Raw genomic sequence first — 21,263 nt, 5'->3', positions numbered from 1 at the left:
AAAAAAAAAAAAAAACCCTGCCACTTTTGTCTCCAGGCAAATGGGTAGAACACCCCTCCTTCTATTTACTTTTAGGGAAACAAAAAACTCTGGGTTGGAAGACTGTGAATTTCCCTGCAGGAGTTAAGTACCCTGCCTCCAGGCAAAGAAAACCTGCAATTCACAAAGATAATCCCCTTTTGTCTCTGCTTGGCCACAAAGCAGAGAAAAACAAGCTGCTTTCAGTTTCAGCTGCTTCTGGACTTCCTTTTTTTTTAAAATCTGTATTTCTAGTTCAAAAAAATCTCAACTGGATCTCAAAATGATTTCAGGTTAATCCCACCGCTGCCACCATGTCAAGGTTCTGAACTCTAGGGTACAGATGTGGGGACCTGCATGAAAAACCTCCTAAGCTTATCTTTACCAGCTTAGGTCAAAACTTCCCCAAGGTACAAAATATTCCACCCTTTTGTCCTTGGATTGGCCGCTACCACCACCAAACAAATACTGGTTACTGGGGAAGAGCTGTTTGGACACGTCTTTCCCCCCAAAATACTTCCCAAAAACCTTGCACCCCACTTCCTGGACAAGGTTTGGTAAAAAGCCTCACCAATTTGCCTAGGTGACTACAGACCCAGACCTTTGGATCTTAAGAACAATGAACAATCCTCCCAACACTTGCACCCCCCCCCCCGTTCCAGGGAAATGTTGGATAAAAAGCCTCACCAATTTGCATAGGTGACCACAGACCCAAACCCCTGGATCTGAGAACAATGAAAAAGTATTCAGTTTTCTTACAAGAAGACTTTTAATAAAAATAGAAGTAATTAGAAATAAGAAATCCCCCCTGTAAAATCAGGATGGTAAATACCTTACAGGGTAATTAGATTCAAAACATAGAGAACCCCTCTAGGCAAAAACCTTAAGTTACAAAGAAGATACACAGACAGAAATAGTTATTCTATTCAGCACAATTCTTTTCTCAGCCATTTAAAGAAATCATAATCTAACACGTACCTAGCTAGATTACTTACTAAAAGTTCTAAGGCTTCATTCCTGGTCTATCTCCGGCAAAGACAGAATATAGACAGACACACATACCCTTTGTTTCTCTCCCTCCTCCCAGCTTTTGAAAGTATCTTGTCTCCTCATTGGTCATTTTGGTCAGGTGCCAGCGAGGTTACCTTTAGCCTCTTAACCCTTTACAGGTGAGAGGAGATTTCCTCTGGCCAGGAGGGATTTTAAAGGGGTTTACCCTTCCCTTTATATTTATGACATGAGTATTGCACCTGTGCATGTCACAGTCCCCAGCTATATAATAATTTTAATAATACTGGGCCTGATCTTGGGTCAAGAACCTGTCAACCCTCAAAGTAATAACTAGGATTTTTTATTCATCATCTATAGATAGGGACACACTGCCCAGTGCTGTTAATTACACTGCCGTACTGGATGGGGTGTTGTTCTGATAAATATGTTAGAGATTGAGAGGCACTTGGACACTACAATTGTTGAGGTCATAGCTAAGTGCCTTAGAGAGATTTCAGCTCTCAGATTTGGGGCACTGGGTGGAGAACCTGAACGTGTCCCAACATCCCTTGGTAATGAGGCCTGTCATTAGCACAGTCCCCTTTGACAAGGGAATTCTGAGCCCCTCCTCAGCTCGGCAGTAAGAGGGGGAATCAGGACATGCTTTAAGAAAGCAAAGGATCTGGAGGGTGTTTCCTGGCTGAACAGAGACCTGCCCCTCAGTCTGATCCTGACCCCCACCCATTCCATGAGCACTGATAGCAACTCTAGTGCTGGAGATAGACCTCACACCCTGCATCCAAATTGCCGTCATCACCAATTTTGGGGGCTGCTGGATGTGGGTGAGCTGTTTCGGTCCAACAGAGGCATTTGGAGCTGAGCTTGAGTCATGCCCCTTTCTATTAAGAATGGCCTTGCTTACCCAGCTTATGCATGTCTCATGCCTGAACAAGAGGAGGAGTCTCTCTGAGCTGTGCCTGAGGAACCTGTGAATCTGCAAGACAGTCACTGATATGTCTGGCTAGCTGTGGTGTACCCTGTTCCTTACAACAGGATGCTCTGTATCCCAGTGCAGAGGGAAAGAGCGTCTCTGCCACTGGTCTGTGTGACCAGAAATGTCCACTAACCAACCCTCAGTTCCTTCATTTGTGGGTGCTCCACTTGAGATACAGCCAGCTGGGATTTTACTGAGAGTCTCGCACGATTTCCTGTTTTTTTTCTTAAAGCTCCAACTTCTGAAATCAAGACACTGCACAGAATCTCAGCTTTCTGTTTTCTCAAAAAAAAAAAAAAGAAATGGTTTAAAGAAAGTTGCAGAAAAGCTAGAACATCGGAAGTGGCTGACCCCTACGACTTGGACACAAAAGGCAAATGAAAACGAACCCCACATTCATGTATTTTTAAATCTAATTATTTGTTACCAACCTCATGGGTTTGGGGGGAGTGACTTATAATTCTTGAATGAGGCTTGGCAATATTGCGTACCTAGTTCAAAAGATCTGAAAAGCAGCTAGCAAATGAAATGAAAAATAACATCAATTTTTTTTAAAGTACATCAGAAGCAGGAAGACTGTCAAATAATGAGTGGGGCCACTGGACGATTGAGGTGGTAAAGGAGCACTCAAGGAAGATGTGGCCGTTGCGGAGAAGCTAAATAAATTCTTTGCATCGGTCTTCTCGGAAGAGGACGTGAGGGAAATTCCCACACCTGAACTATTTTTTTAGGTGACAATTCCTGGAAACACCAGAGGAACAAAGACTGAACTCGGGGAAGTGCTGGACCCAGGCTAAAAGGATTTCTAGCCTGCGTATGGAAACTTGGTGGATGGCTTGTATCAACAGTCAGGATGAGAAATTGCTAATTCATATTTAATCTATCTAGTATGTTAGGTTTAGTTTGCATTTTTGTTTATTTGCTAGGTAATCTGCTTTGATCGGGTTGCTATCCCTTTTAATCACTTAAAATCCATCTTTCTGTAGTTAATAAATTTGTTTTATGCTTTATATTTACCAGCATGTCTTGAGTAACATGTCTGGTGAAAATTCAGCTCTATCTACAAATGCTGTTGCATATCTTTCCCACATCAATGGGAAAGTAACCTATATTAATGACCTAGATTAATAATGATGTTGTACAGATACCTGTGCAGTGAAAGATGGTATAATTCTAGGTTTATACTCTAGGAAGCATGCCAGGGGGGAGCTGGGAAATTGGCTGTTGTCTCCTGCCTGTCTTTCAGTGGCTTAGGTAAAGCACTCAGGCAGCTCAGTTGGGTTTGTGGCACCATCGTCTGATGTCATACTGGGTGATAACAGGGCTTGAAGAGGCTGGCTGTGTTCACCAACAAAGCAGTGTAAAATTGGCCAGCCCACCTGGAGGGTTAAGGGGCACAGAGGTTCCAACAGCTCCCAGATTGCACCCCAGGGGTAACAATTTCTCACAGTGGTATATGTTACTCAGCTTCCTGGGTTCATCAGTAATCTCTATGGAGTCCAGGGAGATCACTGATGAACCCAGGAAGCTGAGTAACACATACTGCCTCCCCAGCCACACTGGAACCTGCATGGTGCATAATAATAAGCAAAAACTTCCCTCGGTAAACCCTGCAACTGGTGGTCAGCGGCCACAGCTGCGACAGGGGAGGTTTATCCTGTCCTGGCCTATTATATCCACCATCTATTGTTCCCAGCATTCTGTTAGCTTTTTTGACTGCCTCTGCACATTAATCGGATGTTTTCAGAGAACGATACATGACTCCAAGATCTCTTTCTGGAGTGGTAATGGCCAATTTGGAACCAACATTTTGTAGGTATAGTTGGGAGTATGTTTTCTAATGTGCATTACTTTGCATTTATCTACACTGAATTTCATCTGCCATTTTGTTGCCCAACCATCGACTTTTGTGAGATCCCTTTGTAACTCTTCGCAGACTCCTTTGGACTTAAGTATATTGAATAATTTTGTCTTGTCTGCAAATGTTGTCATCTCACTCCTTACCACTTTTCCAGATCATTTATTAATATGTGGAACAGCACTGGTCCCAGTATAGACCCCTGTGGGGCACCACGAGTTACCTCTCTCCATTTTGAAAGCTGACCTTTTATTCCTACCCTTTGTTTCCAGTGTGGAAAAAAATAAATCCTCACTGTCAGGTTGGAATGCAACAAAATCAGACACAGCTTTATTTCAGGCAATTGCCAGGGAAGAAATACAGCTGACAGAGAGCATCTCTGCCTCAGTTTCTCCAAAGTACAAACAATAAGCCACCAACATTTATACTCTTTTATGGAATGCATTAATTAAAAAATCTGCAATTTATTTATGTTATGGCCTGTCCATTCCATTATTTTCTCACTTCTGTCTCACTTCTGTTCTCACAACATCATTATCTTCAAGGTTAGTTCACACTGACTCTGCGTTGTTTCCGCCCGCTTCAGACACAAAGTCTGCTTTCCCAAGTCTCGCATTATGAGACTTCAGAGTTAGCTTGACCATGCTCTGTCTTGACATAACTGAGGAGCCTATAGTCAAATCCTTTAACCCTTGTTTCCACACCAGTGTTTTAACTAGTTACTGATCCATGAGAGAACCATCCTTCTTATTCCATGACTGCTTAATTTTCTTAAGAGCCTTTGGTGAGGGACTTTGTCAAAGGCTTTATGAAAGTCCAAGTATACGATATCCTCTGGATCACCCTTGCTCACATTTTTGCTGACCTGCTCAAAGAATTCTTATATAATGGTGAGGGATGATTTCCCTTTGCAAAAGCAGTGTTGACTCTTCCCCAACAAATCATGTTCATGTATTTGTCTGAAAATTCTGTTCTTTATTATAATTTCAACCAATTTACCTGGTACTGAAGTTTGGATTACTGGCCTGTAATTTCTGGGATCACGTCTGGAGCCTTTTTAAAAAATCAGCATCACATTAGCTATTTGCGAATCATCCAGTACAGAGTCTGATTCAAGTTATAGGTTACATTTAGTAGTTCTGCAATTTGATACTTGAGTTCCTTCAGAACTCTTGGGTGAATATTATCTGGTCCTCGTGATATTTCTTTTTTAAATTATCAGTTGGTTCGAAAACTTCTTTGACGGGTTGTCACCCCCGGAGTGCAGGCTGGGATCCCGTGGACCTGCAGAGACCCCTAATCATTCAGTTGGGCTGGCCTCTCTCACATTGATCTGCTGCTGACACAACCAGCCTCTCCAGGCCCTGTTGTCACCCAACACAACAGCAGGTGGTGCCACACACATGACTAAGGTACCTGAGTGCTTTACCTAAGCCACTCAAGGACAAACAGGAGACAACAACCAATTTCCCAGCTACCCAGGCTTGCACTCTTGCAGGAGCATACATCCAGAATTATACCATCTTGCACTGCACAGGGATCTGTATAATGCAAACTCGTTAATATAGGTCACTTTCCCCTCAAAGTGGGATAGATATGCAACAACCTTTGTTTACAGAGTTAACATTTTGGATCCCCAAAAGAAATTGGAGGCTTTTCATCTGCCTCTCCCTCATAACATAAACAATGGTTGCAGTGACTGAGTCTATGGCTGCGCTTTGGGAATGGAAAGGTCGAAACCTCCCGACCAGTCTATGGCTACTCTAACCAGCCTTTCCATATCTGTGCAGCCTCCTCCACCCTGTGCAATGCCCCCTTCAGCAGATACTGCGGGCAGTGTCTACTGTGACAAGCGCAGGTAGAACATTTCTGATGAACCTGTGCTAGCAGGGAGCGAAAGCAGTTGTGGAGTCACAGAGATTGTGGGTGGGCTGAGCTACAAGTGGATCACTGAGATCTGTGCATAACTTTGGGGATCCCTGGATCCCGGGTCCCCTTTTCATTCCTCAGGGAGAAGGGAAGGAACCTCTGTTACTGGAAAGAACCGAGGCAAATTTCCCTGTAGGGAACCTTGTGGAATCTGCCTTCCCTGGCTTGCACCTTGGGTTTACAATAGAGGGAAAGGGGCTGCAGGGGAGAAATCTGGTCCTATATTATTATTAATCATTATGACTATTATTATTATTATTATTATTTTATTTCAGCAAGATCACAGCTGTGACAGCATGATTGTTACCACTTGGCTCCACCCAAGGTAGCTATGTGACTAATCGGAATCATATGAACAGTGATGACAAGCCCGGATTCCGGGAATAGAGCCTTCAGCAGGACTGGCACTGCAGTAAGGTTGGCGGGCATAAGCTGGCATCCCCTGTGATTTGGCCTCCTGCAGTTTGCCATTGGCCGAGATGGGAGTTAAAGCTGGTGCACAGTAAGCCAAGCAGCTGAGGTTCCCTGATGGCCAAGTGACCCCCCCCAAGGGAATATGCAAGCACACTTCATAAAGACAGCTGTCTCCCTATCTGAACAGATACTGCCTGCTGCCTGTGCTACCTCTCTGATGACTCCTTGTCCTTTAGGATGAAGACCTCTGGTGTCAGCGGCTCCTCTTCTAGCAGGAATTGGGTATGTTGGCAGGTTTCACTATCTATAAAATGCAAAGTGAAGGGGAAAGGCTGGAAGCTGTTTCTTTTGCAGAGTTTCTGTGCAGCGGCAAAGGCCTCAACTGGGCTGTCGGGGTAATGCAGTGATTGGGCTGGAGGGTATCTCCCTTACACCTGCCCATGCTCCATGGTGGATCATTTAAGCTACACATTCAAAGCGAACTCGGAGTGTTAGAACCCTAATGCCCCAAGTCAGGATTTCTCAAGGGCTCCCATTTCTAGAGGAGCTGTGTGCTCTGGGCCTGATCCTGCCAGGGGCTGAGTGAGCGGTGATCCCACGGAATATCAGTGACTAGTTTCCAAATCGCCTCAGGTTTATTTGCTCCTGGAAATTTAATCAGCAAATGCATTTTCAAAGGTCTTGTTCTCTGGCTTAATTGTGAGCTCAGGAATTCAGAGCTGCGTTGCTCAGCGGTAACAGGTCCGATGAAGCATATTTGTATTTCCTGACTGGCTGCGGGCTCCAGCCTTTCTGCCCTGAAGAGATCCCTCAGAATAACAGGGCTACCGACATCTCTGACCCCCCTCTGGTGTCCAAGTGCCAGATGTCAGGCCTCGTAGCCTTCCTTCTCATGGGGTGGAATCCTGCGATCCTCCCACCCTCAGACTGGGCCCTGGCTACAGCACACTGCAGGTCACTTGTGCTTGCTAAGCTGGTCCAAGTGGGTTCAGCACCTGTGGTTCTTCCCTCTGGGAGTCTGTGACTAGTGGTAAGACGAGTGACCAGCCAGCCTTCTTGAACCAAAATACTGTTTATCTGAACAGCAGTGTAACATGGGAGAATAAGAGGGTTTTCAAACAACAATCTGTTCAGATCTCTGACCCCAAGCCTTCCCGCTCTGATGGGAACCCAGGCAGGCCGAGGGGCTTCAGACTTCCCCAGCAGTGTTTGTGCCTGTCAGTCTAAAGAGCTTCTCACAACAGCTGCTCCACCTGTGTACTGACTCCCAGTGCTGTCAAAACAAGCTGGGTAATATGGCTGGAGCCTGGAAATAGGCTCTTCCCAAGTTCCCAGCTTGTAGCTCCAGTATTGTCTCTCAATCTCCCTGGGGTGGCTACTGAGCGACAGATTTTCTTGAGCTGTTGCTTCCCTTCCTGCTTGTTTTCCAGCAGCCTGCTGTTAAACTAAGAAGAGCCATACTGGTTTCACCTAATATAGACATAACATAAACATCCCGATAAAATTAACGCCAAATAGCCATAACATAAACATCCCAAGAACTGGGTTTAACCTACACATTCATTATGGCAGCTCAGTTCCATGTCTGTCCCAATACCATTCCAGTTTGCTATGGATTTTATGAATACAGGTCATAGGCAGTCAGAGAGCAATAGACTACTTTCATATGGGAAATGAGGTTCCACTTGCATTTGACTTTTAAATGCACTTCCTGCAAACCCTCATCATGCCTGAAAAACAGGTGCTGGGTTTACTATGTACTAGAGTGTTAAAGCCCAGGTAATTAATGTTTTCTACACTGATTGCAATGCCTGTTACCACTCCGGATAGAGGCTACAGAGTGATTGTCTCTGAGTTAATAGCTGACTGGTTCTTCTCAGGTTCTGAGGAGCTACTAGACTTTTGTTTGCTGACAAGTGATTGACTGAAGGGTAAGAGGTTGTGATCTTTTCAGGTTCTGGAGAAATCCAGATGACATACATGTAACCCTTCTTCCAGGTGTAGCTGGCAGCAACCAGAGCCGGGTTCAATATCTAGGGTTTCCTTTACAATAATACCACAAAGAAGAGGGCTGAGCCCTCACTCAGTAACCAGCGAAAATTACACACCCATCCTGGGGACATCTGAGAGGCAATACTTCCCTCTTGCAAGCACAGGGTCTTAGTGTAGAAAAGAAACTATAAAAAGGAAAGAAGTCTCCTGACATTAATTAGGGAAAATGCCACAAGCAGGATTCATAATCCTAAAACTGTGAGCAGGACACCCACCCCTTAGTGCATGGGGCAGTGTCTTTTGCTTTGTGCTCTTGAGTTCTACAACCCACAGTTCCTTTACTGTGCCCCTCTGTGCTCCTTCACCACACCCACTCACAGTGGTTCTCCTTGGTCAGTGAGGACCCAGGGTTTAGAGGTGCAGCTGTGTGAGTTCACCTCCCACCCGGGGAAGAAGGCACCTTGCTTCCTCCCACCCCGCCAGCCATGGCTCCTCTCTCCTGGCTGCCGCACCAACCACTTGCTCTACTCTGGCTGGTTGACTGTCAGTTACCTTCTGCTGCCACCTGCCACTCTGCTGTGACCTCTGCAGGTCTATCGCTTAGTGATTGACAGCTCTTCATGACTGTCAGCTTTAAGAAGGCTGGGCAGAAATGTTTTTCCACCGCCAGTGATTTCAGCTCTCATTTAAGCACTTACAATAAAAAAGCCTCCTAATGGAGTCTATTCAGCTCTATCTTTGAACGGTGGCAGGGAACAGATTAAACCATAGCAGGGACCCTTAAGGAGAGTCCACAACTTCTGCCTGGGATACCTGCCCCCACCCCTCTTACTTTTACAGGGCTCTGGCATTCGAACCCCTGGCTTAAAGAGATACATTCAGCTGAAAGTGACCACCTTTTTTGGACTGGTTAAGCATAATTTTGCTCTCTTTTATTCACACAATAAAGACAACAACATTAATAACAGTATTTCACTGCCCCTGCATTCAGTACTAAGGGATCTGTGCACCAGCCAAAGTTGAACACTTTGAGCAACATCTCTCTATCTGCTGGATATCTAGGGACAGTAGGTGTGTTCATGTAAATAGTGTTTGCTCCTCAAGTCTCCCCCCCTTCCAGGTAGCTGTGAGGGGAGAGTTTATTCAGACCCTGTTTACATATGCTACTTTTTAAGTCCCACTTTGACCTGAGAAATCTTCTCTGAAAGAAGATTTGTTATATCGAAACTTTTAATTGTAATACAAATATTACAAACCGAACTTTCATGAGATGTATGTATGTTGAAAGCCAGCAGCAGAGTTTTTGGAATCTCTACAGGAAGGAGCAGTGGTAACTTTACTACTTAATGACTTAAGCTTTAGAAAGTATTTCAGAAGTACTCCACAAACTGTTTGCAATGCATTTGTGCTATTAGCTCTTTCTTCAGTGAACAGTTGTATGCAGTGGTGAGCTGGAGCCGGTTTGCACCAGTTCGCTAGAACCGGTTGTTAAATTTAGAAGCCCTTTTAGAACCAGTTGTTCCGCGAGGTAAAAACGGTTCTAAAAGGGCTTCTAAATTTAACCGGCACAAAGTGGCACCTTAGGTGCCGACTCCATCGGTGCTCCAGCCCTGGAGCACCGAAGCAGAAAATTTTGTGGGTGCAGAGCACCCACCGGCAGCTCCCCGCCCCACCCCCAGCCCCAGCTCACCTCCGCTCTGCCTCCGCCTCCTCCCCTGAACGTGCTGCCCCCCTCCGCTTCTCCGCCCCCTCCAGGCTTCCTGCAAATCAGCTGTTCACACGGGAAGCTGGGGAGGGCGGAGAAGCAGGCGGCGGCTTCCCGCTCAGGCCCAGGGAGGTGGAGGTGAGCTGGGGTGGGGGTGGGGGCCTGAGGAGGGCCGCCCATGCCGCAGCAGGTAACCCGGGGGGGGCGCAGGTGCAGGGGAACCTTTCCTCACCCCAGCTCACCTCCACCACCCTCGGCCTGAGCGGGAAGCTGCCACCTGCTTCTCAGCCCTCCGAGGCTTCCTGCCGAACAACTGATTCATGGGAAGCCGGGGTGGGGGCACGGAGAAGCAGAGTGGGGCATTGCGTTCGGGGCAGAGGTGGAGCGGAGGTGAGCTATGGCCGGGTGCAGGGCGGGGAGCTGCCAGTGGGTGCTCTGCACCCACCAAATTTTCCCTGTGGGTGCTCCAACCCCGGAGCACCCACAGGGTAGGCGCCTAAGGTGCTACTTTTGATGTGGTCAGTAGGGGGAGCGGCCACTCACCCTGTTCCTCCCCTAGCTACACTCCCCCGCCCCTAGGAGCCAGAGGGAGCTGCCGGATGCTTCCTGGGAGCTGCCCCAGGTAAGCACCCCTGGGACTCCCCACCTCGCCCCCCAGCAGGTCCCTCTGGCTCTTAGGGGTGGGGTGGGCACCAACTACGGTGGCCCACAAAACCCTCCTGCCTGGTTCTGGGGGCAGTCAGGGGACGGGGAGAGGGTTGGATGGGGCAGGAGTCCCGGGGAGCGGGGGTGGGCAACGACCCCCTCATGGGGTGAGGAGGGAACCAGTTGTAAAGATTTTGGCAGCTCATCACTGGTTGTATGATACTATCCCCAGAAGCTGTTTCTACATTCATAGTCATGAACACAATCCCTCTGCAATACCTGTGCAAGACATTCCAAAAAGTCTTGAGAGACCAGAACATCTAGTCTGTGTTTCAGCAAAGAGTAGATCTGAGGTGCAGAAAAGTGTAATACTGGTTGTATATAATTTACTCCCATCACCTCTTACACAAGAATGGCTGAAGTAACTTGCACATTCAGTTAGATATTAGTGCAAATCTAGTGTTTACTCTATTCTCTCATTTGTGACACCAACCCCTCCCCTGCCTAGCTGAAGTAACTGTCTATGTTAGCTTGTAAGTTGCCAGATATCTACAGACCATTGCATGGGGAGAGCATTTAGGTCCTGTGAGAATGAAAAGAAACCTGTGGATTATAAAACTCTGGATACAGTTTACGCTGGGCAGGCAAAACACTTCAGTTTCTCTTGAAGGGATTCTTGGCGGTCAGAGTGTATCACTGGGAGCATTTGATAAGGGAAAGTTAATAGAGCCTGGTTCTGACTGAATTTACAAATGTAAATCTGAAGTGATGCTGTTGAAGTCACTGTTATTGAATTAAGCACCCGGCCCTAAGAATTTATCCCAAAAAACTGCAAAGGGGCAGTGGCATAATTTAAACTCTCAGGAGAGGAGAACATTATATATCTATATATATAATGAGGTAATGAAACACATTTATAAATAGCTTGACTGTAGGGCACATAAATACCGTTTTCACCATGCACTTGCCATGCGTTTACCTACATGTCATGATACAAAGGACCACATTCAGAAGTGGAGGGCCAGAAAGGGTGTCTGTATGAGGGTCACAATTGTAAAATCACACAGTGCTCAGATAGGCTGTGGAACTCACAGTTAAAAGATATCACAGGGGCCAAGAGCTTAGAGGATTCAAAGAGTGATGGGATGTTTATATGGGTAACTAGAAAATCGAATTATAGTAGTGAAGATTTTTAAAACAATGTCTTGTAAGGGCTCTAAACCTTTCTGATTTATATCACAAATTATGTCTAACTAGTGGGTGTCAGAGGAAAATTTTCCTTTGGAGAAAGTTATCTCAGAGCTGCCTATTGCCGGGCTTCTTCCATCTTCCACTGAAACATCTGTAACTGGCCACTGGATACTGGGTGTCATAAATATAAAGGGAAGGCTAACCACCTTTAAATCCTTCCTGGCCAGAGGAAAAACCCTTTCACCTGTAAAGGGTTAAGAAGCTAAAATAACCTCGCTGGCACCTGACCAAAAGGATCAATGAGGAGACAAGATACTTTCAAAGCTGGAGCGGAGGGGAAACAAAGGGCTCTCGCTGTCTGTTGCTTTTGCCGGGACCAGAGCTGGAATGCAGGTCAGAACTCCTGTAAAGGGTTAAAAAGCAATCTAGTTAGATATGCGTTAGATTCTGTTTTGTTTAAATGGCTGATAAAATACGCTGTGCTGGATGGAATGTATTTTCCTGTTTTTGTGTCTTTTTGTAACTTAAGGTTTTGCCTAGAGGGATTCTCTATGTTTTGAATCTGATTACCCTGTAAGGTATTTACCATCCTGATTTTACAGAGGTGATTCTTTTACTTTTTCTTCAATTAAAATTCTTCCTTTAAGAACCTGCTTGCTTTTTCATTGTTCTTAAGATCCAAGGGTTTGGGTCTGTGTTCAACCATGCAAATTGGTGATGATTTATATCAAGCCTTCCCCAGGAAAGGGGGACTTGGGAGGATTTTGGGGGGAAAGACTTTTCCAAGTGGACTCTTTCCCAGTTATATTTGTTAGACGCTTGGTGGTGGCAGCAATAAAGTCCAGGGGCAAAAGGTAAAATAGTTTGTACCTTGGGGAAGTTTTAACCTAAGCTGGTAAAAATAAGCTTAGGGGATCTTTCATGAAGGCCCCCACATCTATACCCTAGAGTTCAGAGTGGGGAAGGAAACTTTACACTGGGCTATATGGACCACAGGTCTGATCCAGTCTGGCAGTGCCTGTCTTCCTATTGGTAGTGTAAACCCAAGGCTATGTTTTTGCTGATCTTCCTTGAACTCCTGGGAGTCTCTAGATTTGCACTCAGAGCAGAAAAAATGTGTAATTAAATATCAATTAGTCTGCTGTTCTTTTTCCTTTTAGGAAGGAAAGTTCAGAACTCCTGGGAACTGCATAGTACATTATGTCAGCTGTCAATGACACGGAATTGAATGCTGCAGTGTTCCTTCTGACCGGACTACCTGGGCAGGAAGACATACATCTCTGGATCTCTATCCCCTTCTGCTTAGTGTATGTTATTTCAATAGTAGGAAATTCAGTCATTCTGTTCATTATAAAAACAGATCAAAGCCTCCATGAGCCCATGTACATTTTCCTTTCCATGTTGGCTGTCACAGACCTTGGCTTATCGATAACCACCATACCGACGATACTGGGTATATACTTGTTTAACTCTAGAGAGATCAGCCTTGATGCCTGTTTTGCCCAGCTGTTCTTCATCCACTCTCTGTCATTCATTGAATCCTCCATTCTCTTGTTGATGGCCTTTGACCGCTTTGTTGCGATCTCTAACCCACTGAGATATGCTTCCGTCTTAACTCTTCCGAGAATAGCCAAGATGGGACTGTTGTTTGTGTTAAGAGGATTTGTCCTAACATTCCCATTCCCCTTTCTCTTGAAGCGGTTCCGATACTGTCAAGCCAATATCCTCTCCCATTCCTACTGCCTGCACCAGGAGGTCATGAAGCTGGCTTGTTCAGATATCACAGTCAACAGCATCTATGGCTTGTTTATTACACTCTTAATGGTGGGGTTGGACTCGCTGCTCATCTTCCTCTCTTATGTGATGATCCTCAAAACAGTGCTGAAAGTTGCGTCCCCCACAGAGTGGCTCAGGGCCCTGAACACATGTGTGTCCCACCTCTGTGCCGTTGTGCTCTTTTACACACCAGAGATCGGCTTATCTGTGTTACACAGATTTGGGAAGGCTTCTCCTCCATTACTTCAGATTCTCCTGGGCTATGTCTATCTGCTGGTCCCACCTCTGATGAATCCAATTGTGTATAGTGTGAAAAGCAAACACCTTCGCGAGCGGATAATCAAGGTGTTTGTCAAGTGATGGGTCAGTTCATCACCTGGTTCCATCACTGGTTACATGGGAGATGAAAACCAGGGGCCACTTATTCCATCCTGGACGCTTACATCCGAGATGACATAAGCTATTGATCTCCACTCTGTAGAGAGAGGCTCAAGCAGGATCTAAGGCCTGCAATAATGGAATAGGGGCTGTTCCTGTCTCTTGGTGAGGGAGGCTAGTGCACTTGGGGAAGGGTGGCCAAGGCGGGCAGCAGCAATTACAAAAGGACTATGTTCCTGGAGAGCCAGGGGAATGGTGGAGTGTTGGCCCATAAAGAGCTGTATTGGCAGCTGGTCCAACCTCAGAATTCCTCTCAATACAGTCAATAAAGAGACGGGATGTGGATGTTGTTTCGCATTTTAACTGGCCCATCACTGGCCCGTCTCTGGTTAAACATCCAGGGGCCACAAAAAAAAAAGTGCCGAGCTGTTTTTCAGTTTCAGTCCTGCCTCTTCCTGAGCATTCTGGGTGCTGAGTGATCCACGGGTGCTGCACCAGCTGTCACCAGGAGTTATTCAAGGGGTAGGGACACCCACCCTTCCCCTACCCCCTTAGCCAAGTCCTAATGACTGAGTCATGTCAGAGACATGACTAACGCCAGCACCGCAGGAGAAGCCATTCACATAGCCCCCTACCCACCCCTGTTGGTGGCTCTGCACACAACACATCTGCTGAACTCACTACTCACGTAGGCAGGGCAGAGCATGTGAGCAAGGGTCTGACACACAGGAGTCCTGGCAAGAGAGTCAGGACCAAATTCCCTCCTACTCTTCCCCTTCTTTTGCCCTGCTGCAGGGTGGAAACAGTCCTCAACCCCCCCCCCCCCCACCGAGGCACAGTGAGCTCCTATCCCAGATCAGCCCATTTGGTGCAGGGTGACCACCGCTTCAAAAAGCAAAAGCAGAATATACGCAGGAGCCACATCCTGCATTGACCCTGCTCCTGCTCCTCTTCTTCCCCTGAGGCACCTACCTCTGCCCAATCCCTTCCTCCAAACCACACCTTCTGCTCCTCCTCTTTACCTGAGGCTCTTCCCCCTTTCCAGGCCAAGGCCAGAGACCAGCTGCCCTAAGAGCTGCCCAGGGATCCAGAGCCACTGTGAGGAGCCCCAGACCCTCCTCTTGCCCTGGGCTAGTGGCTGGGGGGCCCGAGAGCAGCCCCCAGCCTGTGACTCCGCCCTCACCCCCTCACCCCCAGATGCACCCCCTTAGGGAAGTTGTAGAGTTTGAGGCTCCAAACAGAGGCCTGGGCTCTCAGGGCAGCTCTTACCACAGCCCAGTTCTGGCCTGGCCAGGAGGAAAAAACCTCAGGGGTAGTGGAGGAGCAGGGGAAAGGTCCAGGTAGGAAGTGATGGGGGCAGGGTATCAGGGGAAGAGAATGGGCAGCGGGTGCGGCAAGTGAATCAATGCTGACCCCAGCCAGCAGCGTGGTGGGTAGCTCTTGAGTAAAGGAGGAAGGTGGGGCTGAGGGTTAGGAGACCTTGTGTTTTGGAGAAGACTGAATAAATGCGACCCCACAAAGGGGGCTCTTGTTTTAAGTATCCCATGCTGAGACTCAGTTATTGCAAGGACCTTAGAGGGAAGCACAGGGCACCTACACGGCTACCTCAGATCACAAGGAATCACTCTGGGGTGGCCCCTGTTTGCAGGGACTTGGACAGAGTGGGATGTGCTCTTGGAAGCCGTTACCACTGGGCAGAAGTAAGCCCAGCCCCCAGGCTGCTCTAAACTCTGCTGAGGCAGTGGGACAACAGGCCAGTGAATCAAACCCCTGTAACTGGCTCCTGGCCCTCCCTGCTCGCTGAGTCCAGCCGGGCCTGTCACCGCTCAGATGGCTGGAACGCTGCCTGTGGTCTGTGCATTGCTCTGGGACTCAACAGAGCTGGGTTTGATTCCCTTCCCCTAGGAGACCGTGGGCCATTGGCTGTCTCTGAGCCTCTATATTGAATCTATTTCCCCATGTCAAGTATCCTCACACCTTCTTGTCAACTGTCTAAATGAGCCATCTTGATTATCACCACAAAAGTTTTTTTTTTTCTCCTGCTGATAATAGCTCATCTTAATTAATTAGCCTCTTACAGTTTGTATGGCAACTTCACCTTCTCTGTATGTGTATATATCTTCTTACTATATGTTCCATTCTATGCATCCGATGAAGTGGGTTCTAGCCCACAAAAGCTTATGCTCTAATAAATTTGTTAGTCTCTAAGGTGCCATGAGTCCTCCTGTTCCTTTTGCACAGGTGGGTAATAACCCTGCCCCTCCTTACAGCGTTGGTGAGAAGATATATACATTCAGTGTGCTAAGATTCTCTCACAAGGGAGCCACATGAGACCCTAAGATCAAGGTGTGACACTACTTCCCAAATTTTTCATAGAAATATTGTTATGAGATGATTATAGCATATCTAGGATGTATTTTATGCAAGGTGAATCATGTAAGGTATCATTGGAAAGGTTATGATTTACTGAATATGATTATCCTATTTGTATGCACGTATCATTCCTGTCTCTGAAGTCAGGAATATTGACTATGTAACAATTACAGCTGTGTTTACACCTGGAGAACACCCATCACATATTAAGCAATCAGCCTGATGGGTCATTAGGGAGAATAATAGGAGTTTGAACATGCTAATATCCCACCTTCCTGAGAAGCTTCCTGGGATGCTGTTCTGGCACTGCAGCTTCATGTGATCATATCACCTGGTACTGGACCCCATCTTGGCCTGCTAGTATTTTTCCAAAAATAAGGGGTGAGGATCAAACTGGGAAACAAAAGATTCCTGTCCTGCGTAAATCTTATTTAAGGCATAGAATTGAGTTAATCAGGGTCGGTTCTTCACAGAATCCCCACCCAGGATGACTGCTTAAAACACCTAAGACTGATCTAGGGAAGAAAGGACTGGACCCAGGCTAGAAGGTGTCTGGCCTGTGAAAGAAATACCTGGAGTTCTACGCTGCAAGCAAGAAACTCTGCAACCTGCTTAAAACAAAATGTAGGGATAGAAATGACTACTTGCTACTTGTCACCCGTTTCTTTAGTGCATTAAGCTTAGTTTGGGTGTTTGTTTTATTTGCTCAGTAATCCGATTTGATCTGATTGCTGTCCCTTATAATCACTTAAATCTTTCTTTCTGTAGTTAAGAAACTTGTTTTTGTTTATTCTAAAACCCAGGTTGTGGAATTCATAACGGACAAGGGGAGCTGTGCGTATACTCCTCCACATTCAGGGAGGGGGTGCTGTACAGTTCTCTGTGCAGCTCAGGACAATACAATTTTGGGTTACACTCCTGATGGGGTGTGTATTTGAGTGCTGGGCAATTCCTGAGCTGAGTCTTCCTATGCAGAGCTGATTTTAGTGTCTGTGGCTTTCTGCAGCTGGATGTGTCCCTACCTGTGTGTGTGTGCTGGAGGAGGCTTGAGGGCCTGGCTCAGCAGGACAGTGTAAGAGAGCCCAGGCTGGTGGAACAGGTGGGCTCAGTGATACCCCAATACATCAGGTGGCACCCTAGAGGAGGGAGAAGTCTGTCACACAGGGCTATCTCAGGGTTCCAACGAGCAACACCTCCGACATTTGTCTATAAGAGGCTTCTTATCCTGAAACACAGACACAGCTGAGCACTATGGTGCCTGGGCCCAGGCTCACACAAGTTTCAGCGAAGGCTCTTTCCACAAGAAAGGGGCAAACAGATGGGAAGAGGCTCCCAGAGACACAGGGAAACTAGGCTGGGTCCCAAGAGCTCCTTTGCTTCCCAAAAGAATGTAAGTTGGTCCAGTTCTGTTCCTCTATCTCCAGAGCAAAGCCTGTCTAACTTAGCTTGCAGTGGTATGTGAGATGGGTGAGTGTAGACGTGTGACAGCTGCTTGTTATTTTAAAACTATTTTCTCTAATGCTTTGTTCTGTTTACTAATAAACCTATCTGTTTTAAGGAGGCTGATTGCTCTGGTCATAAGCATCCAAAGGGAAGCGACTGAGGTCCCATCAGAGCTGCTTGGTGATAAGCATTAGCATAGATGGGATGTTGTTCCTAGCTCCAAGAGTGGGACAATTCTAAGATTCCCCCCAAGACAAGATAGGGCCTGGTTTAGGGGATAAAGAAACCATATATCCCAGTGTCAAGGCTGATTCCCCACTCTGGCACTTCAAGTGCAGAAGGCGGGGACCCGCGAGGACTTTAAAAAATGAATACTTGCCACTCCAGATTTGTATTAAACTCCCAAGGTTACAGATGCCCCTGGCCTTGGTTAGTCATGCTGCCACCACCCAAGTGCAGAACCCCTTGGAGAGCCAGGAACGCGCATTTGGGAATTCCTTCCTGTGCGGTACCCTCAAGCCCTTTCATCCCTCCTCTGGGGAAGAGCAGAGAAAAAGGAAAAGAAAAATAAACCAGCTATTGCTACCAGCTAACTGAAAAACAGGTGCAGAGATCTTTTAAGATACAGAAATCCAATTATGTTCTTAAAAAAGGTAAATTTAATTTAAAAAGATAGAAGGAGAACACATCTGGAAAATCAGGCTGTTGCTAGATATTAAAAGAGCAACTGCAAGGATTAAACACCAAGAGTGGCTTTCTTGGGGTCCAGCTTAAAGGTTACAAAAGAAAACAAAGGTACCTGTGTTAGCACAGAGCAATCCACAAGCCCAAAATAAAGAGATAAACCAGATCACATCTAACTAAACATTTCCTTATCTACTTACATATCTGTGGTTCCAAATGAGTAGTTTCTAGGGATGATGCTGATGATTTTTCATACCTGGCCCAAGCCCTACAGCAAACCTACTGCTCTCTGTGTCTCTTCAACCGAGAGAACACCACAAAGGGAAGGGTTTTTTTCCCCTAATTTTAAAAGTTTTTAGTCTTCCCATTGGATCTTTTGGCCAGGTGCCAACTCACGTCCTCTTACCTAAGCATCTCAGTGAGACTTCTTAACCCTTTACAGGTAAGGCAAGTAGAGAACAGCTACTAAGAAGGATTTTTATAGCTAACTGACTGGTTAGGTGTCTGTAAAATGTGTGCTACACCCACCCATCCCATTAACCGCACCCAATTCTTCTTGGTTAACATATATACTTGCTCAGTGCCAATCAGCATTCAGAGTAGCAACCTTTTCAAGTCGCATCCCAGATAAAGATCCACTCAAGACAATGATTCATGGAATTTAAGGCCAGAAAGTACCGTTAGATCATCCAGTCTGACTTCCTGTATATCATAGGCTGCAGAATTCCACCCAATTACCCCTATATTGAGCCCAATGACTTGTGTTTAACTAGCGTATCACTTGTGTTCCTCTAAAGTGTATCTTCCAGGAAGGCATCCAGTCTTCATTTGGAGGTATCAGGAGACTCCACCACCTTCCTTGGGAGTTTGTTCCAGTGGTTAAGAACCCTCACTGTTAAAAATGTGTGCCTCATTTCCAAATTTCATTTGTCTGGCTTCAGTTTCCACCCATTGGTTCTTGTTATACCTTTCCCTGCTAGGTTAAAGGGCTCATTAGTAGCTGGTATTGTGTCCCTGTGATGGTGCTTGTAAACTGTCATCAAGTCAGCTCTCAGCCTTCCTTTTGCAGATTTATCTCTTCAAGTCTCTCACTGTCCAGCATTTTCTCCAGCCCTAACATCTTTCTTTCTGCACCCTCTCCAATTTTTCAATCTGGGCACCCGATCTGGATTCAGAATTCAAACATTGGTCTCACCAATGACGTATCCAGAAGTAAGATCACCATGTACCTTCTACTCACTATAACCCTGTTTATATAGCCAAGGATAAGCTGCAAACAACAAAGGAGGAGAAAGACCGGGGTGTATTTGTCAATCCCAGGAATCAGGATGACTGTGAGCTGCCAATGTGACGTGGCTGTGAACAAGGCACATAAGATCCTAGGCAGGGATTGTGTCAATTGTGTCAGGGCAATATTAATATCCTTATACAAGGCGCTGGTGAGACTCTGGCAAACTGTGTAAGATTCTGGTCACTTGTATTCAAGAAAGATGAATTCAGACTGGAACAGGTGCAGAGAAGGGCTCCTAGGATGGGCAGGGGAATGGAGGGCCTGGCTTACGTGGAGACTGAAAGAGCTTGGCTGATTCAGCCTAACAAAATGCAGGCTGAGTGGGGATCAGATTGCTCTGTAAATACTGTCTCAGTCTGCACCCCAAATTCATCTTAGTAATATGATTATAAAATGATTATGATATAATTATTATGCATCTTGTACAAGATATGTAATGTAAGGTGTCTATGGAAAAGTTATGGTTTGCTGACTATAATTATTCTATTTCTATGAATATGTATAATTTTTGTATAGGGAGTTATTCATATTGACCATGTATCTGTATTTCAAACGTGCTTGCACCTGGGTAACATGCACAAAGCTTTACCCACAGTCTGCCAGCACACTCTGAATAGCCTATTCCAATTGAATGGCCCATCAACAAAGACAATGGGCCATGGGGAAAGCTTATCTTCACCTGATGAACTGTCCTGGGACATTCATTCAGCCTATGAATAATGGCTGCCATGACTCATGGAAGCATGCAAGGGCATTTGACTAGATCACATGATACTGAACTCCATTTTGGTGCCTGTATTTTTCCATAAACTCGGCTAGGAACTTGGTTTGGAGCAAAGGGGTCCCAGTCATATAGGCACTGGGTGGAGAATCTGAACTCTTCCCAACACCCCTTGGTGATGAGGTCTGTCATTAGCATAGCACCCCTTGAAGAGGGAGTTCTGGGCCCCTCCTGAAGCTCCGCAGCAATGGGGGAATCAGGATGTGGTTTCAGAGAGTGAAGGATCTGGGGAACGTTGCCTGGCTAAACAGAGCCCTGCTGGGCTGCCCCTCACTCTGATCCTGACCCTCACCCCCTCCATGAGCACTGAGAGCCCCTCTAGAGCTGCAGATAGACCTCACACACTGCATCCACATTTCCAACATCACCAAGTTTGGGGGTAGCTGGATCTGGGAAAGGGGTTGTTTGAGTCCAATAGAGAGCTAGCCGCAGGCACGTGGAGCTGGGCTTGGGTCACGCCCCTTTCTATTAAGAATCTGCATGGCCTTGCTTAACCGGTGTGTGCATGTCTCATGCCTGAGCAAGAGGAGGAGACCCTCTGAGCTGTGCCTGAGGAACCAGTGACTCTCCGAGCCCGTCACTGTTATGTCCGGCTGTCTGTGGCGTAACCCTGTTCCTTACAACAGGAGGCTCTGTAGCCCAGTGCAGAGGGAAGCAGTGTCTCTGCCATAGATGGACTGTGTGTCCAGAAATGTTCACTAACCAACCCTCAGTACTTTGATTTGTGGGTGCAGCCAGCAGCGCCAGCTCCTGGGATTTTATTGGGAGTCTCACACTATTTCCTGTCTTTTTTAAAGCCCC

At 46.4% G+C, this 21,263-nt stretch overlaps 1 protein-coding gene across 1 annotated transcript; it reads left to right on the top strand.

Moving 5' to 3' along the window:
* Positions 1-12,903: 12,903 nt before the first annotated feature.
* Positions 12,904-13,872, top strand: LOC141980618 (olfactory receptor 51G2-like). The gene has a single exon (XM_074942009.1). The coding sequence runs from the start codon at positions 12,937-12,939 to the stop codon at positions 13,870-13,872; it is 936 nt and encodes a 311-aa protein (XP_074798110.1). The 5' UTR covers positions 12,904-12,936.
* The last annotated feature ends 7,391 nt before the right edge of the window (positions 13,873-21,263 follow it).

The sequence above is a fragment of the Natator depressus genome, chromosome 1 (genome assembly GCF_965152275.1).
Source record: "Natator depressus isolate rNatDep1 chromosome 1, rNatDep2.hap1, whole genome shotgun sequence".
NCBI classification, from domain to species: Eukaryota; Metazoa; Chordata; order Testudines; family Cheloniidae; genus Natator; species Natator depressus.
The sequence above is the reverse complement of the archived record's forward strand: the minus strand, read 5'-3'. Positions and strand labels throughout refer to the sequence as shown.